Source organism: Sarcophilus harrisii, chromosome 6 (assembly GCF_902635505.1).
Source record: "Sarcophilus harrisii chromosome 6, mSarHar1.11, whole genome shotgun sequence".
Taxonomy (NCBI): Eukaryota; Metazoa; Chordata; class Mammalia; order Dasyuromorphia; family Dasyuridae; genus Sarcophilus; species Sarcophilus harrisii.
Genome location: NC_045431.1, coordinates 94,314,403 through 94,335,183, shown reverse-complemented (window position 1 = coordinate 94,335,183; position 20,781 = coordinate 94,314,403). Strand labels below are relative to the sequence as shown.

The following is a 20,781-nucleotide window of genomic DNA, read 5'->3' as shown; positions in this document are numbered from 1 at the left end:
TTATTTTGTACAATAAGTATATGCTATAAGTGATGCATATTCCTCATAAACATGATGCTGAAATCCAAGGAACATGCTATTTAATGCTTCCTTAAAAGGAATTTTTTTCACTAGTAATATGTATACTATATAAAGACTATAGATACATTATTTTTACAATCATTTATTCTGTGGTGGGAAATCTAATAATATTTACATTAAAAAGATGGAATGAAACAGTAAATTTAATAAGAAATGGTAAGAAAGACAAAGTTGATACTATTTTAAAAAACAATAGCAACAACAAACAGAACTTGAAACTAAGGCTATAGCATAATTAGCTGAGGGTAAGAAAAGTGGGTTAAGTTCAAAAGAAAAGTCAGTGTTTTCTGGAGCAAATGAGGTGATTTGCCAGGAATTTGATTGGCTGACTAGATGGCACAGTGATTTTTGTTATCAATAGGTAAGAGGATGATAAGGTGACCAAAGCAGCTGATGATGGGAAAAATGGAAGGGGAAAAAAACCAACCACATGTCAGAATAAGGGCATTTATGTGTCAGTGAATGATAATTTGGGTATTCATTATGTAGGATTGTAGAGAAAGTCTTCTTAAACTTTTTCCATTAATAATCTTTTTTTTTTTTTGTCTGAGAAATTTTTACATGATCCTGGGTACATAGGTATATGAAACAGAAATATAAATCAAATATATAATCATAAGAAGTTATAATTTTGCTATCTGGATTCTAGATCAGGTTTCCTCTTAGCTAGATAATTAGGTAGTTTTAAATACTTTTAATATATATATATATTTTAGTAAGCCATATTAAGTGAGAGAAATTTCTTTCTTTAAAATCTTTGTACCAAACAGGTTTTTCTTTGTTTTTACATAGCAATAATATAAAGGTTTTTGTATTTTTACTTGTTAGCATATTAAAGGCAAATAGACTCAATAAATGATAAATCAATTTCTAAGTAGCAACCTCAGTTACATGGCACACTCTATAAATTAAAATTATTAATAGGCACTTCAGAACATCTATAGTAAAATATGAATTAAGCATCATATGGAGACATGGCAAGATCCTAAGATTCCTTCTAAATTCTCAGAGAATTAAATTGCTTTCAATACAATTTTAGTGTTATATTTGCTTTATCACAATTTTATAGACTTTCATAATTTCTAGTATGTAGAGTAGTAATGGATTTTGATATTAGAAAACCATAAAGTGAGAGCTAGAAATGACCTCACAAGTCAACTTGTCCAAATCCTTCATCTTACAAATGAGAAACTGAAGCCAGAGAAGTTATTTATCCAGAGATTCACAAGAAATAAATGACGAATAAGGATTCAAGCCCTGGGTCTATCCATACAGAGCCCTTATCAATATACTACCACATTATCTATCTACTATAGATGAGAAATTATATTCTAAATCCATGGTTAATTTGGCAATTATTTATTAAAAGGCACGATTAATCAGAATACCACATTTACCCAATGATGCCAGATGCTCATCACTGATATTAATTGTCCAAACCTGTGATTTCATTAGTGTTAGAAACTCTTCATATGGAAATACTTTAACAATGAAAATTCACAACTTCATAGTTTTAATATACTCTCATAGTGTATAGAGACTTTTTAATTTTTGCTATCTGTATTCTTAGTAACTTGCACAGTGCCTGATATATAGTAAGTGTTTAATAAAAGTTGCTTGATTGATTGACATTTGAGTAGCTTGGTTCTCCAATAGCTTAGGTAATTAACTTACTCATGGTCACAGAATTACTAGATGTCAAGACAGAAAGTGAACCAAGTTCAACCAAGTACTCTACAGTTAGGTCTCCATCCACTATATACTACTGATTTTCTAATGCTAAATTAAAAGAAGCATAAAATCCAGTGGCCACTAAAACCAAATTATTGGGCAGCCATTTCCTTTCTAGTGTCATTTGGGATAATGAAATGTATAGATCTAGATTTATAGATTTTACTTTTGAAGCCATGTCAAAAACTGTTGAAATACGAGATTTATCTTCCTAAGTTCATCTCAATTTGCTAATACAAATAGAAATCTTACACAAAGCTATACATATACAAATGTTTATAATATCTGGTTACCTATTTATATATTTGGTCTAATTCACAAGAAATGGAAGAAGAAATTATATTTAACAACATAAAGAGAAAGGTTAACCTATTTCCACAGCTGTTAATCTTCTTGTTTTTTTGTAAACCTTTTTTTGTTGTTATTAACTTACATATTATCACACCCACCCCTCTCCTTAGAATGCACTCTCCTTGAGAGGAGGGCTTGTTTATTTTCTTCTGTCTTTTGTGGAGGGTGGGAGAACAGTATCTTAAGCATGTAACTCAATCACTAACACAGAGTAGATAGTTAATAAATTCTTGTTGACCAATACCTGAAAAGACCATTTTTTTAAAACTGGGCTTATACTTTCTGACTAATTTATATAAACAAATCTGTAAAGCAATGGTTGTTTCCCCCCCAAAAAAATGACATGTTATAAGTGCTACAAACATTTTAATTTTGAAAACAATTAAAAGAATAAAAAAAAAAGAAAGAAAGAAAAAAACACCCAATTTATTAGTGCCAGTGAATGTTCCTGGACAAATAACAGAAACTAAGCTACTTTGGGTAGCAGCCTACATCACAGAGTATCAAAATAACATTTCTTCTAAGTAAAACAGCACACTTCCTTGTAACTGAGTCTGTAGGGAGTAAAAGTCCCCATTGTTTATCCATGAAACCGCCAATGAAAAGGTGCTACCTCTAAACGGGTTTCCAGTATAACTTGACATGGAAGGTAGAGCTATCCAAACACACACCTCTCATCCCCTTGCAGCATTCTCTCATACATACATCCACACATAAGCATATACAATAAGATCACATATGGCCCAAAGCACAGAATTCCATCTAAAATAACATTTCTATATCAAAAGCAGGCCTTCATATTTACATCAGATGCTCTAGCCATGGAAATGGTTTTGCTTGGAAATCATAGTGTTAACATTAAAATGTTCAACTTGTCAAAATTATTTATCAAATCAAAGATGTATCTACAGAAAGATCTATTTGATCATGTGCAAGATTTCTAAGGCCATTAGAAGTCCTTGTTCCACAGGACCAGTGCTGCCAACATAAGAACCTACTGATACATTTAACAAGTCTTTAGTCTCTGAATGAAGCCAGCCAGACATTGGGAGACATTCATGAACTGCAGGTTGTTGGCTCAAAGGTCTATAATTTGAAACAAAAAAGAAAAAATGTTCATGGGATAGCACCATAGAAATTCTCTCAGCAACAGATCATTTTTGCCGCCAAAAAATTTCTTTACTCACTCCCAGGGTGGGGGGAAAATCTTATAATTGGTCCAGAAGCTACCATTTGGTTACCACTCAGTGTCATTTCTGTTTAGCTAAACCAAATACAACAATGTCAACAGCAATTTTCCACAAAATGTTCCAAAGGAAGAGGCAAGCAGTGGTGAGGACATCTTTACTAGCTGCTATATGAGAGAAGCCAGCATGAAGAATCCTGCTCCCAAGGCTTAATTATTTCCTGTTGGGTTCCGAAGACATCACATGGCTTCTTGGATTTAAGGTGGATGAGAAGAAAATACCTTCATAAAGCAATGACTTTACCTATAAACTGAGCACTTTGGGGAACTGACAGTAATCATGCTTGTAGAGTATTAGCAATAATGATTATACCATAAAAGTTTTGGGAAATGTGAAAATGGTGTAAAGATTGGTTATATTTCAAATATCATAAGTTGGAATAAAAATGAAAAAAAAAATGAAGCTGACACATTCCAGTTCCAAAACACTGAAGAAATGAATTTTTAAATTTTGCCACTCACAGACCACCCTTACTAGATCTTGCTGTGTCAAACTATATCATGTTTCTGGTTTTCAGGTTTGCACGTATTCTCAATACAAAGCCAAAATAATTAGAATAAGATACAAGAACAGTGTTTTGGGGTTGTTTGTGAGCTGCAGTGATTTATTTTGTTTGTTTGCTCGCTTTCTCCTCTCCTTGATACCAAACAATTCTTAGAAGAAGTCTGCAGGGTCACTTTTCCTGAATGCAAATAATTCAGTTGCCAAGCATTCATGAGAAATGTCAAGAGAAAGCTCTTCTAGTCTTCCTGGAAACACCAATGCCCTTCCAACAACTTTGCAGAAATTGTCAATCATGGAGCCCATCAATCACCGTCATGTCTATTCTGCTGGGCTACCTGAATACTTCAAGTTGGGAACAGAAACAATTCTGATTTTGGAGTTGGTTGATTCAAGCTCATTATAGAAAATTTTTGTGCTAATAACTTTAGAAGGAAAAAAAAAAGAATACTTCTCCCCATCAAGCTCGCTTCTTTTCTTTTGGACATGGAGGTTTTGGAATTATTTTTTGGTATGAGTGGTAGCTGAATATTTTCTGCTTTTGTATCGTATATGGAATCCCTTCTTGTTGATTGTATCGTCAGTGTGGAAATAAATTAAAATAGCATCCCCTGATGAATAGATTTCTTCAGGTGGCTGGAAATTAAAAACAAACAATACAGTTTTTTATGACAATGCTTAAGTATTTTTTTAAAGTCCTTATCTGTATTGCAATTGTAATTTCACCCAACGCAAGAGAGTTCTTTCCTTAGGTGCATTTTCTCATACATAAATGCAACATAAACCAATGGGCATTACATAGGCTTATGCTTTTGAAAATTGACTGCATACACCAAGAGTCAAACAGTATGAAGTCATTCTAAATAGCCTATTTAGTTAAAGAGTAGCCTATTAAAGGCAACTAGATGGTTCAGTAGTTAGACTGGAATCAGGAACATCTGGATTGAAATCCAGCTCCAGATGTTTAATAGCTTTGTGACTGAGCAATCACATAATCTCTGTTTGTTGCCTCATTTGTAAAATAGAAATAAATCATAGCACCAGCTTCACAGTTACCTGAGGATCAAATGAGACAGTATGGAACACAAGAGATGCTGAATAAATGCTTTCCCCCTTCCTCTTCTCTTTCTTTATACCTTATACCAAAGACCTAATACTATCAAATACTATCTTATTTTGCATTTGGGCTTTGACTTTCTGATTCTCCCTCCTCTCTATCCACAAGACTTCATGTATGTGCACTTAAACTCTATTCAGTGATGGTCTTTATTTTTAAGAACTATAAAAGGAACACGCAGTTCATAAAATTCCAATGTTTCATTTTATAGATAAGAAAACCGAGGTCAAAATATTGGTCATTTACCCAAAATTACAAAAGTAGTAGCAGATCTACAGCAAGAAGCCAGGGTTTTTGACTCCTAAACTAGTTTGTGTGTGAGTGTGAGTGTATGTGTGTGTGTGTGTGTGTGTGTATGTGTATGTATGTATGTATGTATGTATTTTCTCATTCAAAATAATCAAACTCCAAGGATTTCAGTTTTATTCTCATATGGGCAAATTGATATTCAGTAAATAGCTAATTCTATCCTACTACTAACAGAATTTAATAAACACTAGAAAATTGATAGGGATGTCTTTTGAATAAAAAATGTACATTCCAAAGGGAGGTATTAAATGGCACTGCAACAGGGAATGGATATTAACTGGCAGAATCATGCATATTAGATGTGGAAGGGCACTTAGAGATCATTTGAGTGCAGTGTTCTCATTTTCCAGGTGAGATCACTGCACTACTCTTAAAGAGCCATAGGAAGTACTGGTGAAGAGCTTTAGCCTTTGAATTTAAATCTCACTTTGATATCTATGTGGAAGCTCAGAAAAGACTTTTAACATTCCTGAGCCTTTGTTTCTTATTCAAAATGGAGGTACTAATATTTACGAAGCCTAACTGACAAAACTGTTGTGAGGAAAATACTTTGCAAATCTTAAAATGTTAAAGAAAAATGAACTATTAGGATGAGTAATAATAATAATAATTACTATGATAATTTTCCTTACTTAACAGATGGGGAAATTGATAGGGATAAAATGCATTACCCAAAATCACAGATAGGTAATGAGACAAAGAAGATGACAATGATAGTGATAATGATGATGGAAATAATAATATATATAGTGGTTTAAGGTTAGAAAAGTGTTTTACATCTGTTTTCTCATTTGGTGTGAGCAATAACACTGGGATAGTTTCCCCATTTTATAGTTGAAAAAATAGACAAAGCTCAAATGCCTGGCCCAAGGTTACACACTTTCAATCACAGTTCTTCCTGATTTATATCCATCACCCTTGATTCTAGTATAGGCTGTAATTGCTTTTGAAATGGCTCACCCCATTTTTTCAGATTTAAAAAAGGCCAAGAAGAGAAGAATTATTTGAACTTTTTTTTACTATTTCAGGATATTAAAACTTTTCTTCTATAAGACATCTACAATTATGTGGATGACTACATTTTGAGAAGAGATATGGACTAAATTTTAATTTTATTTAGAGCTTCATGAAGAAACAGTTTGTTCCTCATCTGTTTCAGTTCCCTCTAAAGACACCAGAAGCAAAGTTCAGTCTTCTCATGAGTCCAAATGAATATGGGAAATAGGACCAATCAAGCTTCTTGATATTTTTTTCTAATGTTATTAGTGAGTGGAAATGAATTTGGGGTCAACTCTATATTCTCTAAAAGGTTTCATTCCTCCTCTCTACTCCTTTTTTTCTTAGATTTAGATAAAAATTTTAAAAATGCTTTCAAAGTCAAATAATTATATGTATATAATCCTTTTAAAAATCATAAATTGAATAACATTTAAAATTACTACCCCAACACAAAAATGATACATTTAAATCAAAATCAATATAGAAATATTCAGCATGATTAGACATGTTTTTAAAAATATTCAAAAAAACCCAAAAATTATTAAATAGCATACTTCATTTCATTGATTTGTTAATCAGAGATTTCATTAATGTGAGTGTTCCCTTCACCAAATATAGACTACAAGATCATCATCTCTAAAGGGACTGATGACATGAACTGCTGTAGCCAAAAGACTGCATCTCATGGTGGCCAACATATATTTTTATAAGTCTCTTTGAACTCAGCTAAGCTGGTCTTTAAATAACAGACACTTGCTCTGTGAAAGGCCTATCCTTAAAGACTTCCCAGCTTGGGAAAACCTGCCATAGCTTTATGACCAATGTACAAACTTCAAAGAATGTAGGCTCATCCTTATATCAACTGAAGACATCAGAGCAAGACTTCAGTATTGAAGTGCAATAAACACAAATAGAGTTTACCATTTTCTTATTTTCAAATATCATTTAAGCTTAGCATTTTAAAAAAGTGGTCTTTTGTCTGCTTCACTTTAAGCTTTTTTTTTTTTTATTTCATGTACTAGTTTATTTCTAATTTATATCTTGTCTGGACACTGGATTAACTAAATGGTCTCTCAGTATTCCTTAGAATTCAAAAAAAGTCAATATAAAATGAGTTTTGGGGAGATATTTTTAAGATTTTTTTCTTAGTTAATCCCAATTGAATTGGGATATTTAATCAGTTGACCAGGAAATAAATAAGTCAAGAAAGTTTACAGTTCTTTATAAAACACAAAGCAAATAAAATAAGGAGCTAGAGTGAGTGGACAGTTTCCACTATCACTGAAATAATCCCATTTATACAATACTTACACCTGAGCCACAGAATCGACCAAGATTCCGAGCTGTTGAATCATGACCATCAAAAAGCTGAACATAGTCATAGCCACAGTCTGCTTCTTCTTCAACCTCAAAAGTCTGAAAACTCAATTCAACTGAAGATCCTCGTTCCGATATCAGTAGCCATTCACAACGGACTTGGACAGGATAATTATTATCACCAAACTGAGCATGAGAGTAAAGATCTCTTGGATTGGATTCAGCTTTCAGTCGACCACCACATTCTGCCTCGAAGTGGAAGAAAAAATGAAAGAATTAATGCTAATATTTTATAGCACTATTTCTATCATCAGGATGCCATCTACCTGTTTACAGTGCTGAAATTACCATTTAGATAAAGGTATCATGTCTGGGTCTACATCTATCTATATGTCCTAAGAGATAAACAATATTATTCTCCATGCTTTTCCTTATTTCTTTCATCTTTACCAACAAATGAGAGTTTGTATATGCAAAAAGTGAGAAATTGGGGAAAATATTTGAAAGAATACTTCTTTGATTCTATTATGAACAAGGGATTTTTATAGTTAAAAGGGCTAGGATAGCTAGGTGGTGCAGTGGATAAAGCATTTCACTTGCAGTGAGGAAAACTTGCATTCAAATTCAGCCTCAGACACTTACTAGCTATGTGATCCTGGGCAAGTTGCATAACCATGTTTGCCTCAGTTATCTCATCTATAAAATAAGCTGGAAAAGAAAATAGCAAATCACTCTAGTATCTTTGCCAAGAAAACCCCCAAACTGGATGACAAAAAGTTGGACACAACTGAAATGAGTAAACAACAGTAGTTGTAATGAATAATTTAACTCTAAAGAAAACACAAGTGTCAATTCAGAGAAATGGGAAAATTCTGAGCTTTATTAAACTAGTGTTATTACCTTTGTGAATAAATCATGAAACAGCTATACTAATGCTAGTTACAATTCATCATAATACAAATCATCATGATAAGGTTGACCCAACGCAAGGCATTAGAGATAAAAGAAAGCAAAATGTATGGTGCTCCTTACCAATGGTACATCTTGTATTATAGTTATACTTCTTAATGATTTTTTTTTTGGGGGGGGGATTTGTGAAAATCTTTCAAATCAGAGAAATTTTAGTGCTAAATGAGTAGTCTCAATTTGCGTGTGTGTATATGTGTGTGTGTATGTATGTGTAAAGGGAGTTGATTGATTCTAGTGTACTATCTTCCATCTAAACTTACACACACACACACACACACACACACACACACACACTTCTTATTCTTGCCTCCCAGCTCATTCATGGCAGTAGTCTAAAAATCCACATTTTGAAAAATTCAGGAGCATAATTTGAACATATGCAAAAGGAAATGAGGTTGATATAAATTCCATGACTTTGGACTCTGGAGTCACAGAATCTCAGAATTTCAGAGTTAGAAAGACCTTTCATAGACATCTAATCTGACCTATATCTCATTAAAAATCCCCACTATGAAATACTTGACAAATGATCATCTAGCTTCTGCTTGAAGACCTCCAGTGAAAGATCTTCTTGAAACTAAATTTCCTCCTTTTCCACATCTCTAAAAGCTTTGTTTTTTTGTTTATATTTTTGTGGGGGTTTTTCCTGTCATTAAGGCAAAATTTGCCTCTTGGAAACCCTCCCTATCACCTTACTTCCTCTGTTTCTGGTGAGGGCAAGAAGAATAAGTTGAGCCTTTCATCACATGACATCCCTTAAAACTTGACTACAGATATCATACCTTGAATTATCCTTCTCTTCTCCAGATGAAACAACTCTACTTCATTCACTAGGCTCATTTCTGTTTTTACATAGCAGTGTCCCAGACTGAGCTATAAAAATAATGGGGTTGAATATAGTTCCCATCATTGCTGGGATTGAGGAAAGTGTTCGGAAGGCAAATGAGTATCACAACAGGAAGATATATTTTAGATCCCCCAGGAAAGGAAAATTCACTTCCTCTTGATATCGTGAGGGAAAGATGCAGCAAATATTTCTCGTAATCTCTACAAATTAATAATCACTGCCATTGTGAATAAGCCTCTTTGATCATATGCTTTCTTTTTTTTCACTAATTAATACTATAAAGCACCCCAAAGACACAGGAATGATGATGGAAAACTAAATACAAGATTATTTGATCATTCACAGTCAAAACAAATTGTTGCTTTTAAAAATAATTCTTTATAATTATAGCCTATGGTAAAGTGGTATATAAATAAAAATCTTCAAGGCAAACATAAACATTATCAAAATGATGATGCACTAAGGTTGAATATACATGAAACTCATTGATAGCTGTTTTTATCTTCATATAAAAATTATGTATATAAATATATAGGTATATAATATGTATAATAGCTTTAGTAAATGATCAGATAAACTACAGTAGTGCTTTGTGATTTCTATACAATTCCACAAAATTAAACTATAATGTTCGGGCTAGCTTTCTGGAGGTCCTTTGGAAAGGCCTTGGTCTCATCAGAATAGACACCACGAGAATGGATAAGAATAGAGTCCAGTCTTTATTGCCTCTTACACAGTCTGTATCTGTAATAGTCTGACCCAGTCTCTTCAAACAGTCCAATAGTCTTCCAGTCTCAACCAGTCTTCCCCCCAGTGCAGGAGGCAGGAGAGCCACCAGATAGAATGTCTATGCAGATAGAATGTTCTTCTTAGTTCTTATATACCTTATTATAATTACATCATTACAACATACTGATTATGTGTGAACTAGAGAACCACTACATTCCCATACTAAGTACTAAGTATATATGTGAACTAGAGAGCCATTATCTCATCAATTCCACTGAGTTAACACCTTGTTTCAAGTATACTTCTCCAGAGTTCCAGCCCTCTATATTAAACATGTTTGGGAAACACATTATCAAGTTTTTGCTCTGCCCATTAAAAAGCCCCTTCCTTTATAATAAAACTTTAAAAATCCTAATGGACTAGTCACTAAAATGAAACATTGTGGTTAAGCAGATTTATTCAGGAAATTTTGTGTGTGACTTGTGGGAAAATATAGACATTTTGGAGAAGAGAGGTCAGACTCTAGAATGGTTTCTTGAAAACTCTAACATTAAGATAGCTTACTTAGATCCAACACAAAAATTTCTTAGTGTAATCAAGACAAAAGAATCAATAAATCTCTGAGTTGGAAGGTAAGTAAGAAACCTATATTTCTCCCTGACCCTAAACAAGAATCTCTGTCCACATTATCATTGACAACAGGTCATCCAGTCATTGACTAGCTTCAATAAGTAGAAGGTCCATTTTCTGAGTCAGTCCAATTCATTATTGAAATTATTAAGAAGTTTCCTTTTTCTTTTCATTTTCACTTAGTCTTAACTTGCCTGTCTACAACTTCAACTCAATTTTTCTAGTTCTCCTCTAATTAATTTTCCTAGTTTTCCTCTAATTTTCTGCATGACAAGCCTTCAAATAGTTGACAACAGCTATCAAACTCTACTACCCCATCACCCCGCATTCTTCTCTTCCATGAGGTAGTTTCAGTTTCTTCAAGTGATCTTTGCACATATTATACCTTTAATAACTTTAATAACTGGCTGTCATTCTTTGGCTTAAAAAGGTCCTTCCTAAGACACAGTGCTTAGAAAAGAGGAAGAAAAACCAAGTTCTGTTTGGGTCACTTCTATATATTGGATGTATGCATAGGTGATTTTAAGGACTTGTAATGATATTCAGAAAATGGGCTAATTAGGGATATTGACAAGACTCATCCTACATATCTCCAAGAACAATATGTACCAGATCTTCACGTGCTTATTAATTGAAGTTAATATTTAAATAACTATTTAACAATTGAAATTAAGTGTAAAACTTTTAAAATAATAATAAAATTACTGTGACTATAATTTCTGCCAATGTTGTCTTATTTCTGTATACTTTTTATACTTGGTAAGCATTTTTATGTTTCCTTTCCAAGGTTAACTGTTCCATCTGTGCTTTGAAACTTGTTAAATCCTTGTTTTCATATAATGAATGTTGTTTGATTAATCATGTCACATCTCCCTTGTTTTATCTCTTTTTCCACTGGTCAATTTTTTTTTCGAGGTCATCTAAAATCACCAAAATGTCCTTACCATGCATTTCTACCATGTCAGATATTCCTTGAACAATACCTGAAGTAGTTGATAAAATTATTTGAAATCTTATTCTTTCATTTATTCTATTAGCTATCCAAAATCCTTCTTTGTCTTCATTCAAATGAGTAATAAAGAAATTGAATGAGGTAACACATTCTACCTGTCACATTCTACTACAAAGTTTCCTGCAAAATATAGAACCACTAAGCAACATTATTTGGGGTGGATTGGTATACTACTTCATGAAGCTCTCTTGCATCACTATAATTAATTCAATTCAATTAGATAAAATTATTAAATCCTAGGACAGTTAGGTAAGTTGTAGGCTTGGAGTCAGAAACATTTGTCTTCTTGAGTTTAAATCTGGCCTTAGTCAGCTGTGTGACTTTGAGTAAATTAGTTTCCTCATCTGTAAAATGAGTTGTAAATGTAAAATGCCTCAGTTTCCTCATCTATATAAAATGAGTTTGAGAAGAAACTGCCAAAACTACCCCAATATTTTTGCTGAGAAAAACCCAAAGTGGATCACAAAGAGTCAAATGCAACTCAATTACAACAAAAAATAAAATATTCAAGAAATATTGCTAGTCATGGGATTCTGAAGACCAAAATAAAATAGCCCCTCCTCTCAGGTTCCATATTATATCACCTTTTTCAAAATACTGCCTTGGGAAACTTTTTTAAATGTTTTGCTGAAATCAATATACAATATAGCTGTAATATTGCCTTGATTTATCAACCTAGACACCTTGTAAATTAAAATATGTAGTCACTTTAGCATGAATTGTTCCTAATTAATCTAATTTACTTCTTACTGGTTATTATATATTTAAAAATGAACACATATAATATAGTGATTTGTTTGAGAATTTTGTCAGTTATTAAAGCCAAGATTATTGGTTCATATTTTCTCTAATCTACTTGCTTTGCTTTTTAAATCAGGAACATCTGGTACCCCTATGTTTCTAAATAGCAGGACTCAAATTATATCAGCAGATTCCTTTGTTACACTGACATATAAACTGTCTTGGTCTATAGTTTTTAATTGACCTAATATGAATAATTTCATATATCTTCTGTACCTAATTGGTCTACAAATCCTTAAAATTTTTCTTACTAGCATTCTTGACACTTTGTGTAAGAGGGGTGGGGAATAAAGTAAGGATTCTGTGTCTCTTTCCAATCTCAATCCTCTGTTAAAATATGCCATTTTCCCCCAGTGTGATGGGTGTCAATATCCTTGATTCTTGTTCCAATTATAAATTGTCTTAATTACCATAATCTGTCTACTTAGAATCTATCATGTTTTGAGTGACTACACATTTTAACTACTTATTAACCACAAAACTCAGAAAATAACCACAGAAATACATCCAGAAGATCTCATTATAAGCACATGCATCTGTTTGCATCATGCATGCCTGGATACCTTGGCAATATCCAGCATGAAATAGGAAACAAAGAAGACATAAAGAAATAAAGAGATTGAGAAGCATGGAGAGCTTCCTAGAGCTTTCTTTGAGTCAGACATTTACCACAAGAATTAATCATTTAGTTTATCGTTGTTAATTCTCAGAATTTTCAGATGTATCCAGATGATATAGAACCCTCCTTTTTGCCATGACAAAGAAGCAGAGTCTAACCAGGGCTGGCAATCAAGAAGAAGAATAGAAAAGAAAATGACCTACATGTGCAAAAATGTTTGTGGCAGCCCTTTTTGTAATGTCAAGGACTGGAAACTGAGTGGATGCCAATCAGTTAAAGAAACAATCAGCAGGATGATTTCAGAAAAGCCTAGAAAAACATGAACTGATGCTAAGTGGAGTGACCAGAACCAGGAAAACATTGTACACAGTAACAACAAGATTATGTAATGATTAATTGTGACAGATTTGGCTCCTCTCAACAGTGTGGAGATTCAAGACAATTATAATAAACTTGAGATGAAAAATGCCATTCACATCCAAAAAGAAACTATGGAGGCTGAATGCGGATTGAAGCACTGTATTTTCATCTTTGTTTGTTTGTTTGTTTTCTTTCTTGTATTTTGTTCCCTTTTGGTGTGATTTTTCTGACACAATATGATATGGAAATACGATTAAAACAATTGCAAATATTTACCTATATCACATTGCTTGCTGTATCAGGAGCAAGGGATGTAAAAGAAGGAGGAAGAAAACTTTAGAGTACAAAGTCTTACAGAAATGTTGAAAACTATATTTACATGTATTTGGAAAATAAAATACTATTGAAAATTTTTTTAAAAAAGGAATAAAGGAAAAGTGTTGGAGTTCTGAGAGCAGTAGCTTTGGGGAAATAGAGAATTTACTATGGAGTCAACAAACCATATAAGTCCATAAGGTCTCAGGTGAGGTTAGATAACATATTTAACATATTTGTGAGATATTAAATTTCAAAAGTATATAAACATTGATAACCAGTATTTAAAAAAAGAGGAGGAAGAAATAGCAGTAGAAGGAAGAAGCAAACATGATATGGGAAAGAAAAAAAAATAGTTTTTAGTTGCTGAGTTACCAAGTATGACAAATGGACAGAAATAACATCGGATGCAGCAGAGCAGATATTGCTTTGAATTATTATGGAATGGAATTGTGGGTCACTTCTCCAATAGCAATAAAGAAATGAGGAAGAGCAATCAATGACCCAAAAAGTCCAAATGATGAGCCATCAGAGCACAATGTCCCAGCCAGGCACAGAGTGGTAATTGAGGAAAAATGGCTATAGAAAGAATTAGTGTCCTGGATTTTGAGTTCCTTCCGATGACTGGCCATTAATCTTCTGAGAGTGAGAGAAGAGTAATGGCAGTGCTTGCTAATAGGCATTTGCTTGCTACTAATATGAGCAATTTATTGGGGGTGATCTGAGTCTAAGTACCTGAACTGTGCTCCTGGAAATCCTGAATTCCAGATATGCCTATAGTCTATTCAGAGATGAATGGTTTGGGAATAATTGCAATTGGTACAGCCTCTGAAGTAATTGCATTAATATATTTCATTTTTGTATTACTTTGGCTTATGTGGTAATGATCACAGCACTCCTACATTGAAGCTATGCTTATGTGACAGCTTCCATTAAGATAAATTTAAGTTACTGGAATTCACTACTATACAATAAGGGTGAGAGGAGAGCATAATTTTCTAATAGATAGGGGCTAACTCAAGAAATTATTTGACTAAATCCAAACACAGATCATATTATTATAATAATCTTGTAGGAACAATATCAATTTGGCAAAATTTAGGTTGGTATCATTTTATAAGAGCAAATAGTTTTTCTTCAATATTTGGCTCATTCAGAAGCCTAAGGCTTGAACCATTGGAAAAGTTCTCCTGTTTTCTGAAACAAAGAGCCCGAACTACAAGGAGCTAATGATCTTGAGGTTTGACAGAGTACTTCACTGCCTTGGTCAACTCCCTTCTGATCCAGCGTGGTTTCCCCAATGAATGAAAAAATAGAAGGGATTAGTGTCTGTTTTTAGTAAGTTAAATGTTTTTCATTCCTATTGCTCTTAATTTTATTTTCCTTCTGAATTATATGGTCAATTCATGATTTGTTATTTTCCTTAACTAAAAGGTGAATCACTGAACATCTTGAGCTAAAGCAAGCCTCGAACAACTGAGAAGATTGTCCAAAAAAGACATATTTAGGAGACAAAATCAGCCCAATCTCTAGACAGCTTAGTGTTTCCCTATAGTGCTTTATAGTCCTTCTCTAGTGCTAGGTAGTCTACCAGGGTTACCATAGCCTGGTTATCATAATGGAATAGATTCATGCCAGTACCTGCTAGTGGTTATAATTAAAATACATAAAATATTTCTTTGAGATCTTCAGTGGCTATGTGCCAGAATAAAATGTCCTTCAAAATATAGTTATAAGCATATCTTAAAAACATGAATGAAAATATTGTACAAGTTTCCAGTCATGAAGAAAAAAAGGAAAATACATAAACTATGATATAATATGTAAACAGTAATGTTTCTAAATCAATTATTTCCAGAATTTTATGAGTTGCCAGAAGGCCTTTTGGAAAATACAATGAAATGGAAAATGAAGATGAATGGAACTAGTAACATGACAAGAATAAAGACCAGGGGTAATCTTGATTTTAATTGGGAAAGGATATGCTTGTTAATTTTCTTGCATAATAATAATTTGCTGAATAAATGTTATAAATTGGCCTTCAAAAGCTTTTAGTGAAGCATCCTAACTAGGACTAAGAAAAGTTTTAAAAAAGGATTCATTCTTTAAAAAAAATCTTCAAAGTAGTATTTAATTTTAAAAAGAAATATAATAAAGCACAGTTTTATGCAAAATATACCTCAATGCTTAAAACTTTTTTGAGAATTTTTTTCTCTTCCCCTGCTAATAGGTGCTCACTCTCCTCAGTTGTATAGAATTCTATAATGATTTTTTTTTTCTTAAAAAGGTTTCCTGGTCTTTTAATTAAATCCCTTACAATCTTATTCATGTTTTTTTCTGCTTTTAGAAACTGAAACAACATTATTTTAAATGCAAATTTGGATTAGGAAGCTGGAATAGTTATCAGAGAGGGAAAAATTGTAATAAAGAATACTGTTTACCTAGCCACCATCTTTTATAAGAAAAAAAATGATAGTATAAATTGGATAGAATACTTTTCTTAATCTGATTTCGAAGATTTACAAAGTAGGAAAAGTAAATGGCACAGTGGATGAAATACACAAGTAGATATCTGGAAGAGATTTAAGATTCTCATCTTTTTCAATGAAGTTCAGAAATGGTTGGTCCTGAAATGTTATTATTCTGATACTAAACTTTTTTTATTTAACATTCTGAAGAATATTGTCTAAGTGGATAACTACATTTATGATCAACTGAAAGTATTGGGATGTAATTTCATTTTCTATAAATTTACCAATAGCATTTTCAGTAAAAGTCGAGTACAACTTCAGAAGAAGTTGAGGAAGATGACAGAGATAATTTATACCTTATACTCTTACTTGATTTTTATTTTGCCTACTAGATCACTATCTTTTGAAATATTTTTACCCATCTAGCCCTGAGAACATTAATGTTTATTTAGCATGGAATTATTAAAATGCCCTTAAATTTTATGAACAAATTTACATAAATAAATAGTCTAATCTTTGGGTAGATATAGGAAACAATTCTGTATGTGACAATATGATTCTATAATAGTTTGTTGATTAGAGTCTGATGAATACTTTGAGTTCCATGCTGAAAATGTGAGAATTTATCATTCTTTAGTTTATGAAAGATAATCAGCTTCTGTTAGCCATAATAATTCTATTCATCAAGTCATGTTTTGTTGTTAATATTTTCATTCTTCTCATTTTGCTTGATAATGTTGATAGAAATTATCCTAGGATAACACTATCCTATTGTTACATTTAATATCCTGTGTAACATTGTACAAGTGGACAAAATTAGTGCTTCTATAGTTAAATAAAAGTATTATGGTATAAGAGCATATTCTCCTTGTTCATTGAAAGCACCCTCTATCCAAGTTCAGTAGCAGATGCGATGACAGGGGTATTGTCTTTCTTTTCCCAGTTAATTTTTTTTTGTAGTCTCTGAATTTTAAAAGGTTTTTATTCTATGAGGCTTAGAGATTATGTGTATTTGTTATGGTGACATCTGTTTAAGAGGTTGTCCTTATGTTTTTGTATGGATCAGCATTATATTTGGGGCAGTTTAGGCAACAGCAGTCTGTGAGTATGCTACAATTCTAAAACAGTGTAGCAATAGAGTTCTCAAGGAGTATTATCATCTATCAGTCCATAAAAATAGAAAACTTCTAAAGGAAAATCCTGGAAACCAGACTGTTTTTCAAGGTTTCTGAAATAGCCTAATTTCCTTTTTCAGTTTGTACTGCAAAATTTTTGTTTGTTTTGTTTTTATGTTGCAATGATTTCATTATTTTCTTTATTCATTCCACTATTTCCTTACATAATTTGCAATGAACAATCCTTCTATAATTTCTCATGGTATTGATCTACTCTAAATTGCTACCATGAACCCCTATGTTTCTATAAGCAAATTCAATTAACTCAAATATATATTTGATACCTCTTTTTTGACACGTTGTTTGCTTAGATAATGCAGATATTATTCCTTTCTGTACCACACTTGTCATAGCTATCCATTCAGAGATAAATCACTTTTATTTACATTAGAACCAATAATATATTTCTACTTTCAGCTTCAACTAATGCTCCATGAGGTAAAAATTATTTTTGTAGGTTTCTGACAAATTTTTTGTAGGTTTCTGATCTGTTCAGTCATCATTCTCATAATGTCCATCGATTCTCTCACTCTTTATTATTGAGGAAGCCTTAATCTTTCAGTCACTGCCTTAGCATAATAATACCAAATATTTTAAAATACTATTTGAAAATGCTTAGGATACAGGCTTAAATGGATTGTAGGCTTTGCTTCATTAATACTGTATGGATTTTAGTTAGGATACTTGACAAATTCATAATGGTCTGTTTTATAATTTCAAAAGTTCATATTAATTGGTATTGAATAGGAGTTGTTTTGAATGTGTTCTTCTCTTTGAGTTTTTATTTCAAGATTTCCCCAAGTTTCAACATACTGAGTTACTCTTAGATAGCTACATTCATGTTGTGTCTTGCCTAGAGTTAATCAAGATATTTGTTACCTCATCCATGAGCTCAATCTGATCTCTTGATTCAAATTAGAATCCTTCAGTCTTCATTTTTCTTTATAATAAGAATTTCGCACTTATATAATTTAAGTGTATTAGGATATCATTTGAGAAAAATTCCATGAAATGAAGATGGAAAGATTCTATTATTTACATTGTTTTCTTGGTAGAACCATAGTGCTTGATGACATCCAACTACATCAAGTAATTAATAGGATGTTTTGCTTTGACTTTCCTTGCAATTTGGAAGTTAGAAGAATTCTCTTAATGATGAATTTAAGACTCGGCAGAAAAATAAAGAACTTAAATGAATCACTAAAAATGTCATATTTTAGATAAATTATTTTTGGCATTATTTTATTATTGGTGTGTTTTGAAATAGAAAGCAACTTTCCATATAGATATCTAATCATGTAGAGCTCTCTCCTTGTTGGGATTTAGTTTATTTATTCACAGTACATGAATTAGCCAGAATTTCACAACTGAGTCAAAAGCAGGATAAATGTCATTGTAATTTTGGCCAGATTGTATAATTAGCAAAGAGATAAATAGTTAGCTTTTAATCCTTAGGACTTTTAGACACCTACTTTTTTTGCTCTAAAGACAACTTTTTTTGTTGTTAGTGTTTATAAATATTTTAGGTGATATATAAGCTGTAATGGCTTATAAATAATATGTAACATGTTAATTGACCTATATCAGGAGTTGCCAATGTTCACTTCCCTTTCTAAGAGGCACATGGCACCTTGTTTTAAGATAGATAGGATTAGGGGTAGCTAGGTGGCCCAGTGGATCGCATACCAGCCCTGAAATCATAAGGACCTGAGTTCAAATCTGATTTCAGGCACTTAACACTTCTTAGCTGTTTGACCCTGGGCAAGTCACTTAATAACTTAAACCCCAAGTGGCTCAGCAAAATATATATGTAGTATTAGGCTCATGTGTGACAAGAAGCTAGGAAAGTATTTTGCTGTTAATCTGTGAGTCACTAAGTATTAAGTATCGTAGCCAGACCCAATAATTTTCAGTTTTTCAGAGAAGGTATAGAATATATATAGATATAGATATAGATGTGTGTGTATAAATAAATAAATATATATATAATTAAATTCTTTTACAAAATATATAATTAAATTATTTGATAAACTATATATAATTAAATTATTTTACAAAACTATATGCGAACAGTTTTAAAGAGGTAAATAAATAGCTTATTTACTGGAAATTGGAAAGAAGGAAATATAAAGAAGCATAGTATCAGAGATGCACAAACACAAAAAGGATATTTTGAAGATTATAGTCAATCATTTCATGTATATGCAATTGTCTTTTAACTAAAGAGAGTAAAATTTTAAAAACGAGAAATTATATATATCTATATATGAAGCTATGATTTTGAAAGGATTTTTTTTCAAAATAAAAATTGGGACACATCTTTCAAATGAAAGTTTAGTACATGAGAGTCAAGATACTCTTATTTAAGCCACTGAAAGGAAAAAAATCTGAGAAAAATTAAAGAAGGATTAAAAGCTACTTTATATGAGCCAAAGCGTCAGCTGACAGAAGGCTTCAACTAAGAGGTTCTTTTTTTTCTGGAGAGTGGCAACTGATTTCACTGGCCAAGATTTTCACTGTCTTTTGGCATCACCTAATATTGGAAAGAGAAGCTTTTTGTAAGTGCCTTTTGCTGTCTGATGTTGTCTCTGGTTTGATTGAGAAGAAAAAGCTAAGATTGTAATATGGACTTTACAACTGCTTTTTATCCTGGTGAGTTGGCTAGGTTTATTTATCTTTCTTAAAGTGTCAGTCTAAGTTCTGTAATCTCCATTCTGAGTGGGTAATGCTACATCAAGATGAGTGAACAACTGGCTAGTCTGGTCTGTATGGTCTAGAGATAGTCTCTCTAATGATTTTCACATTTCTCTGATTCAAAAGAAACTTCTATAAACATGAAGAAGGATTTCCTAAACACTCTTTTTGGAGAGAGAATATTTTTTTTAAAAAAACTTGTAAATGCTTGTAAATATAGGAGAGGAATATTTTACTGGTTAAAGAATAATGAGGTCCAACAGACAAGCAGTAAGTGGAAATACAGATAAATGGACCAATGATATGAAACCCTAAAGTTCAGTTATGTATTACCCTAAGTAAATCCATTTTTCTGCTTTATATGTTATCTTGCAATGTTCCTATTAAATGTATTCCCAAAGATGCTAAATTCATTGGAAGATTGTGATTCAGGTTAATATGTGAATTGTGATATACTTTATTATTTAAGTACTTGATTTAAAGAGTATCTATGATGTTTTTAACAT

General features: G+C 32.3%; 1 protein-coding gene across 1 annotated transcript in view; it reads right to left on the bottom strand.

Annotated features, from left to right (window-relative positions):
- Window positions 1-864: 864 nt before the first annotated feature.
- Window positions 865-20,781, bottom strand: part of TLL1 (tolloid like 1) — a 280,048-nt gene continuing 260,131 nt past the window's right edge. The window contains exons 21-22 of the mRNA XM_003773091.4: window positions 7,648-7,898; window positions 865-4,547 (exon numbers count right to left, since the gene is read on the bottom strand). Of these exons, the coding sequence (XP_003773139.1) occupies window positions 4,413-4,547; window positions 7,648-7,898 (386 nt within the window). The 3' untranslated portion in view covers window positions 865-4,412. The remainder of the gene's footprint in view (window positions 4,548-7,647; window positions 7,899-20,781) is intronic.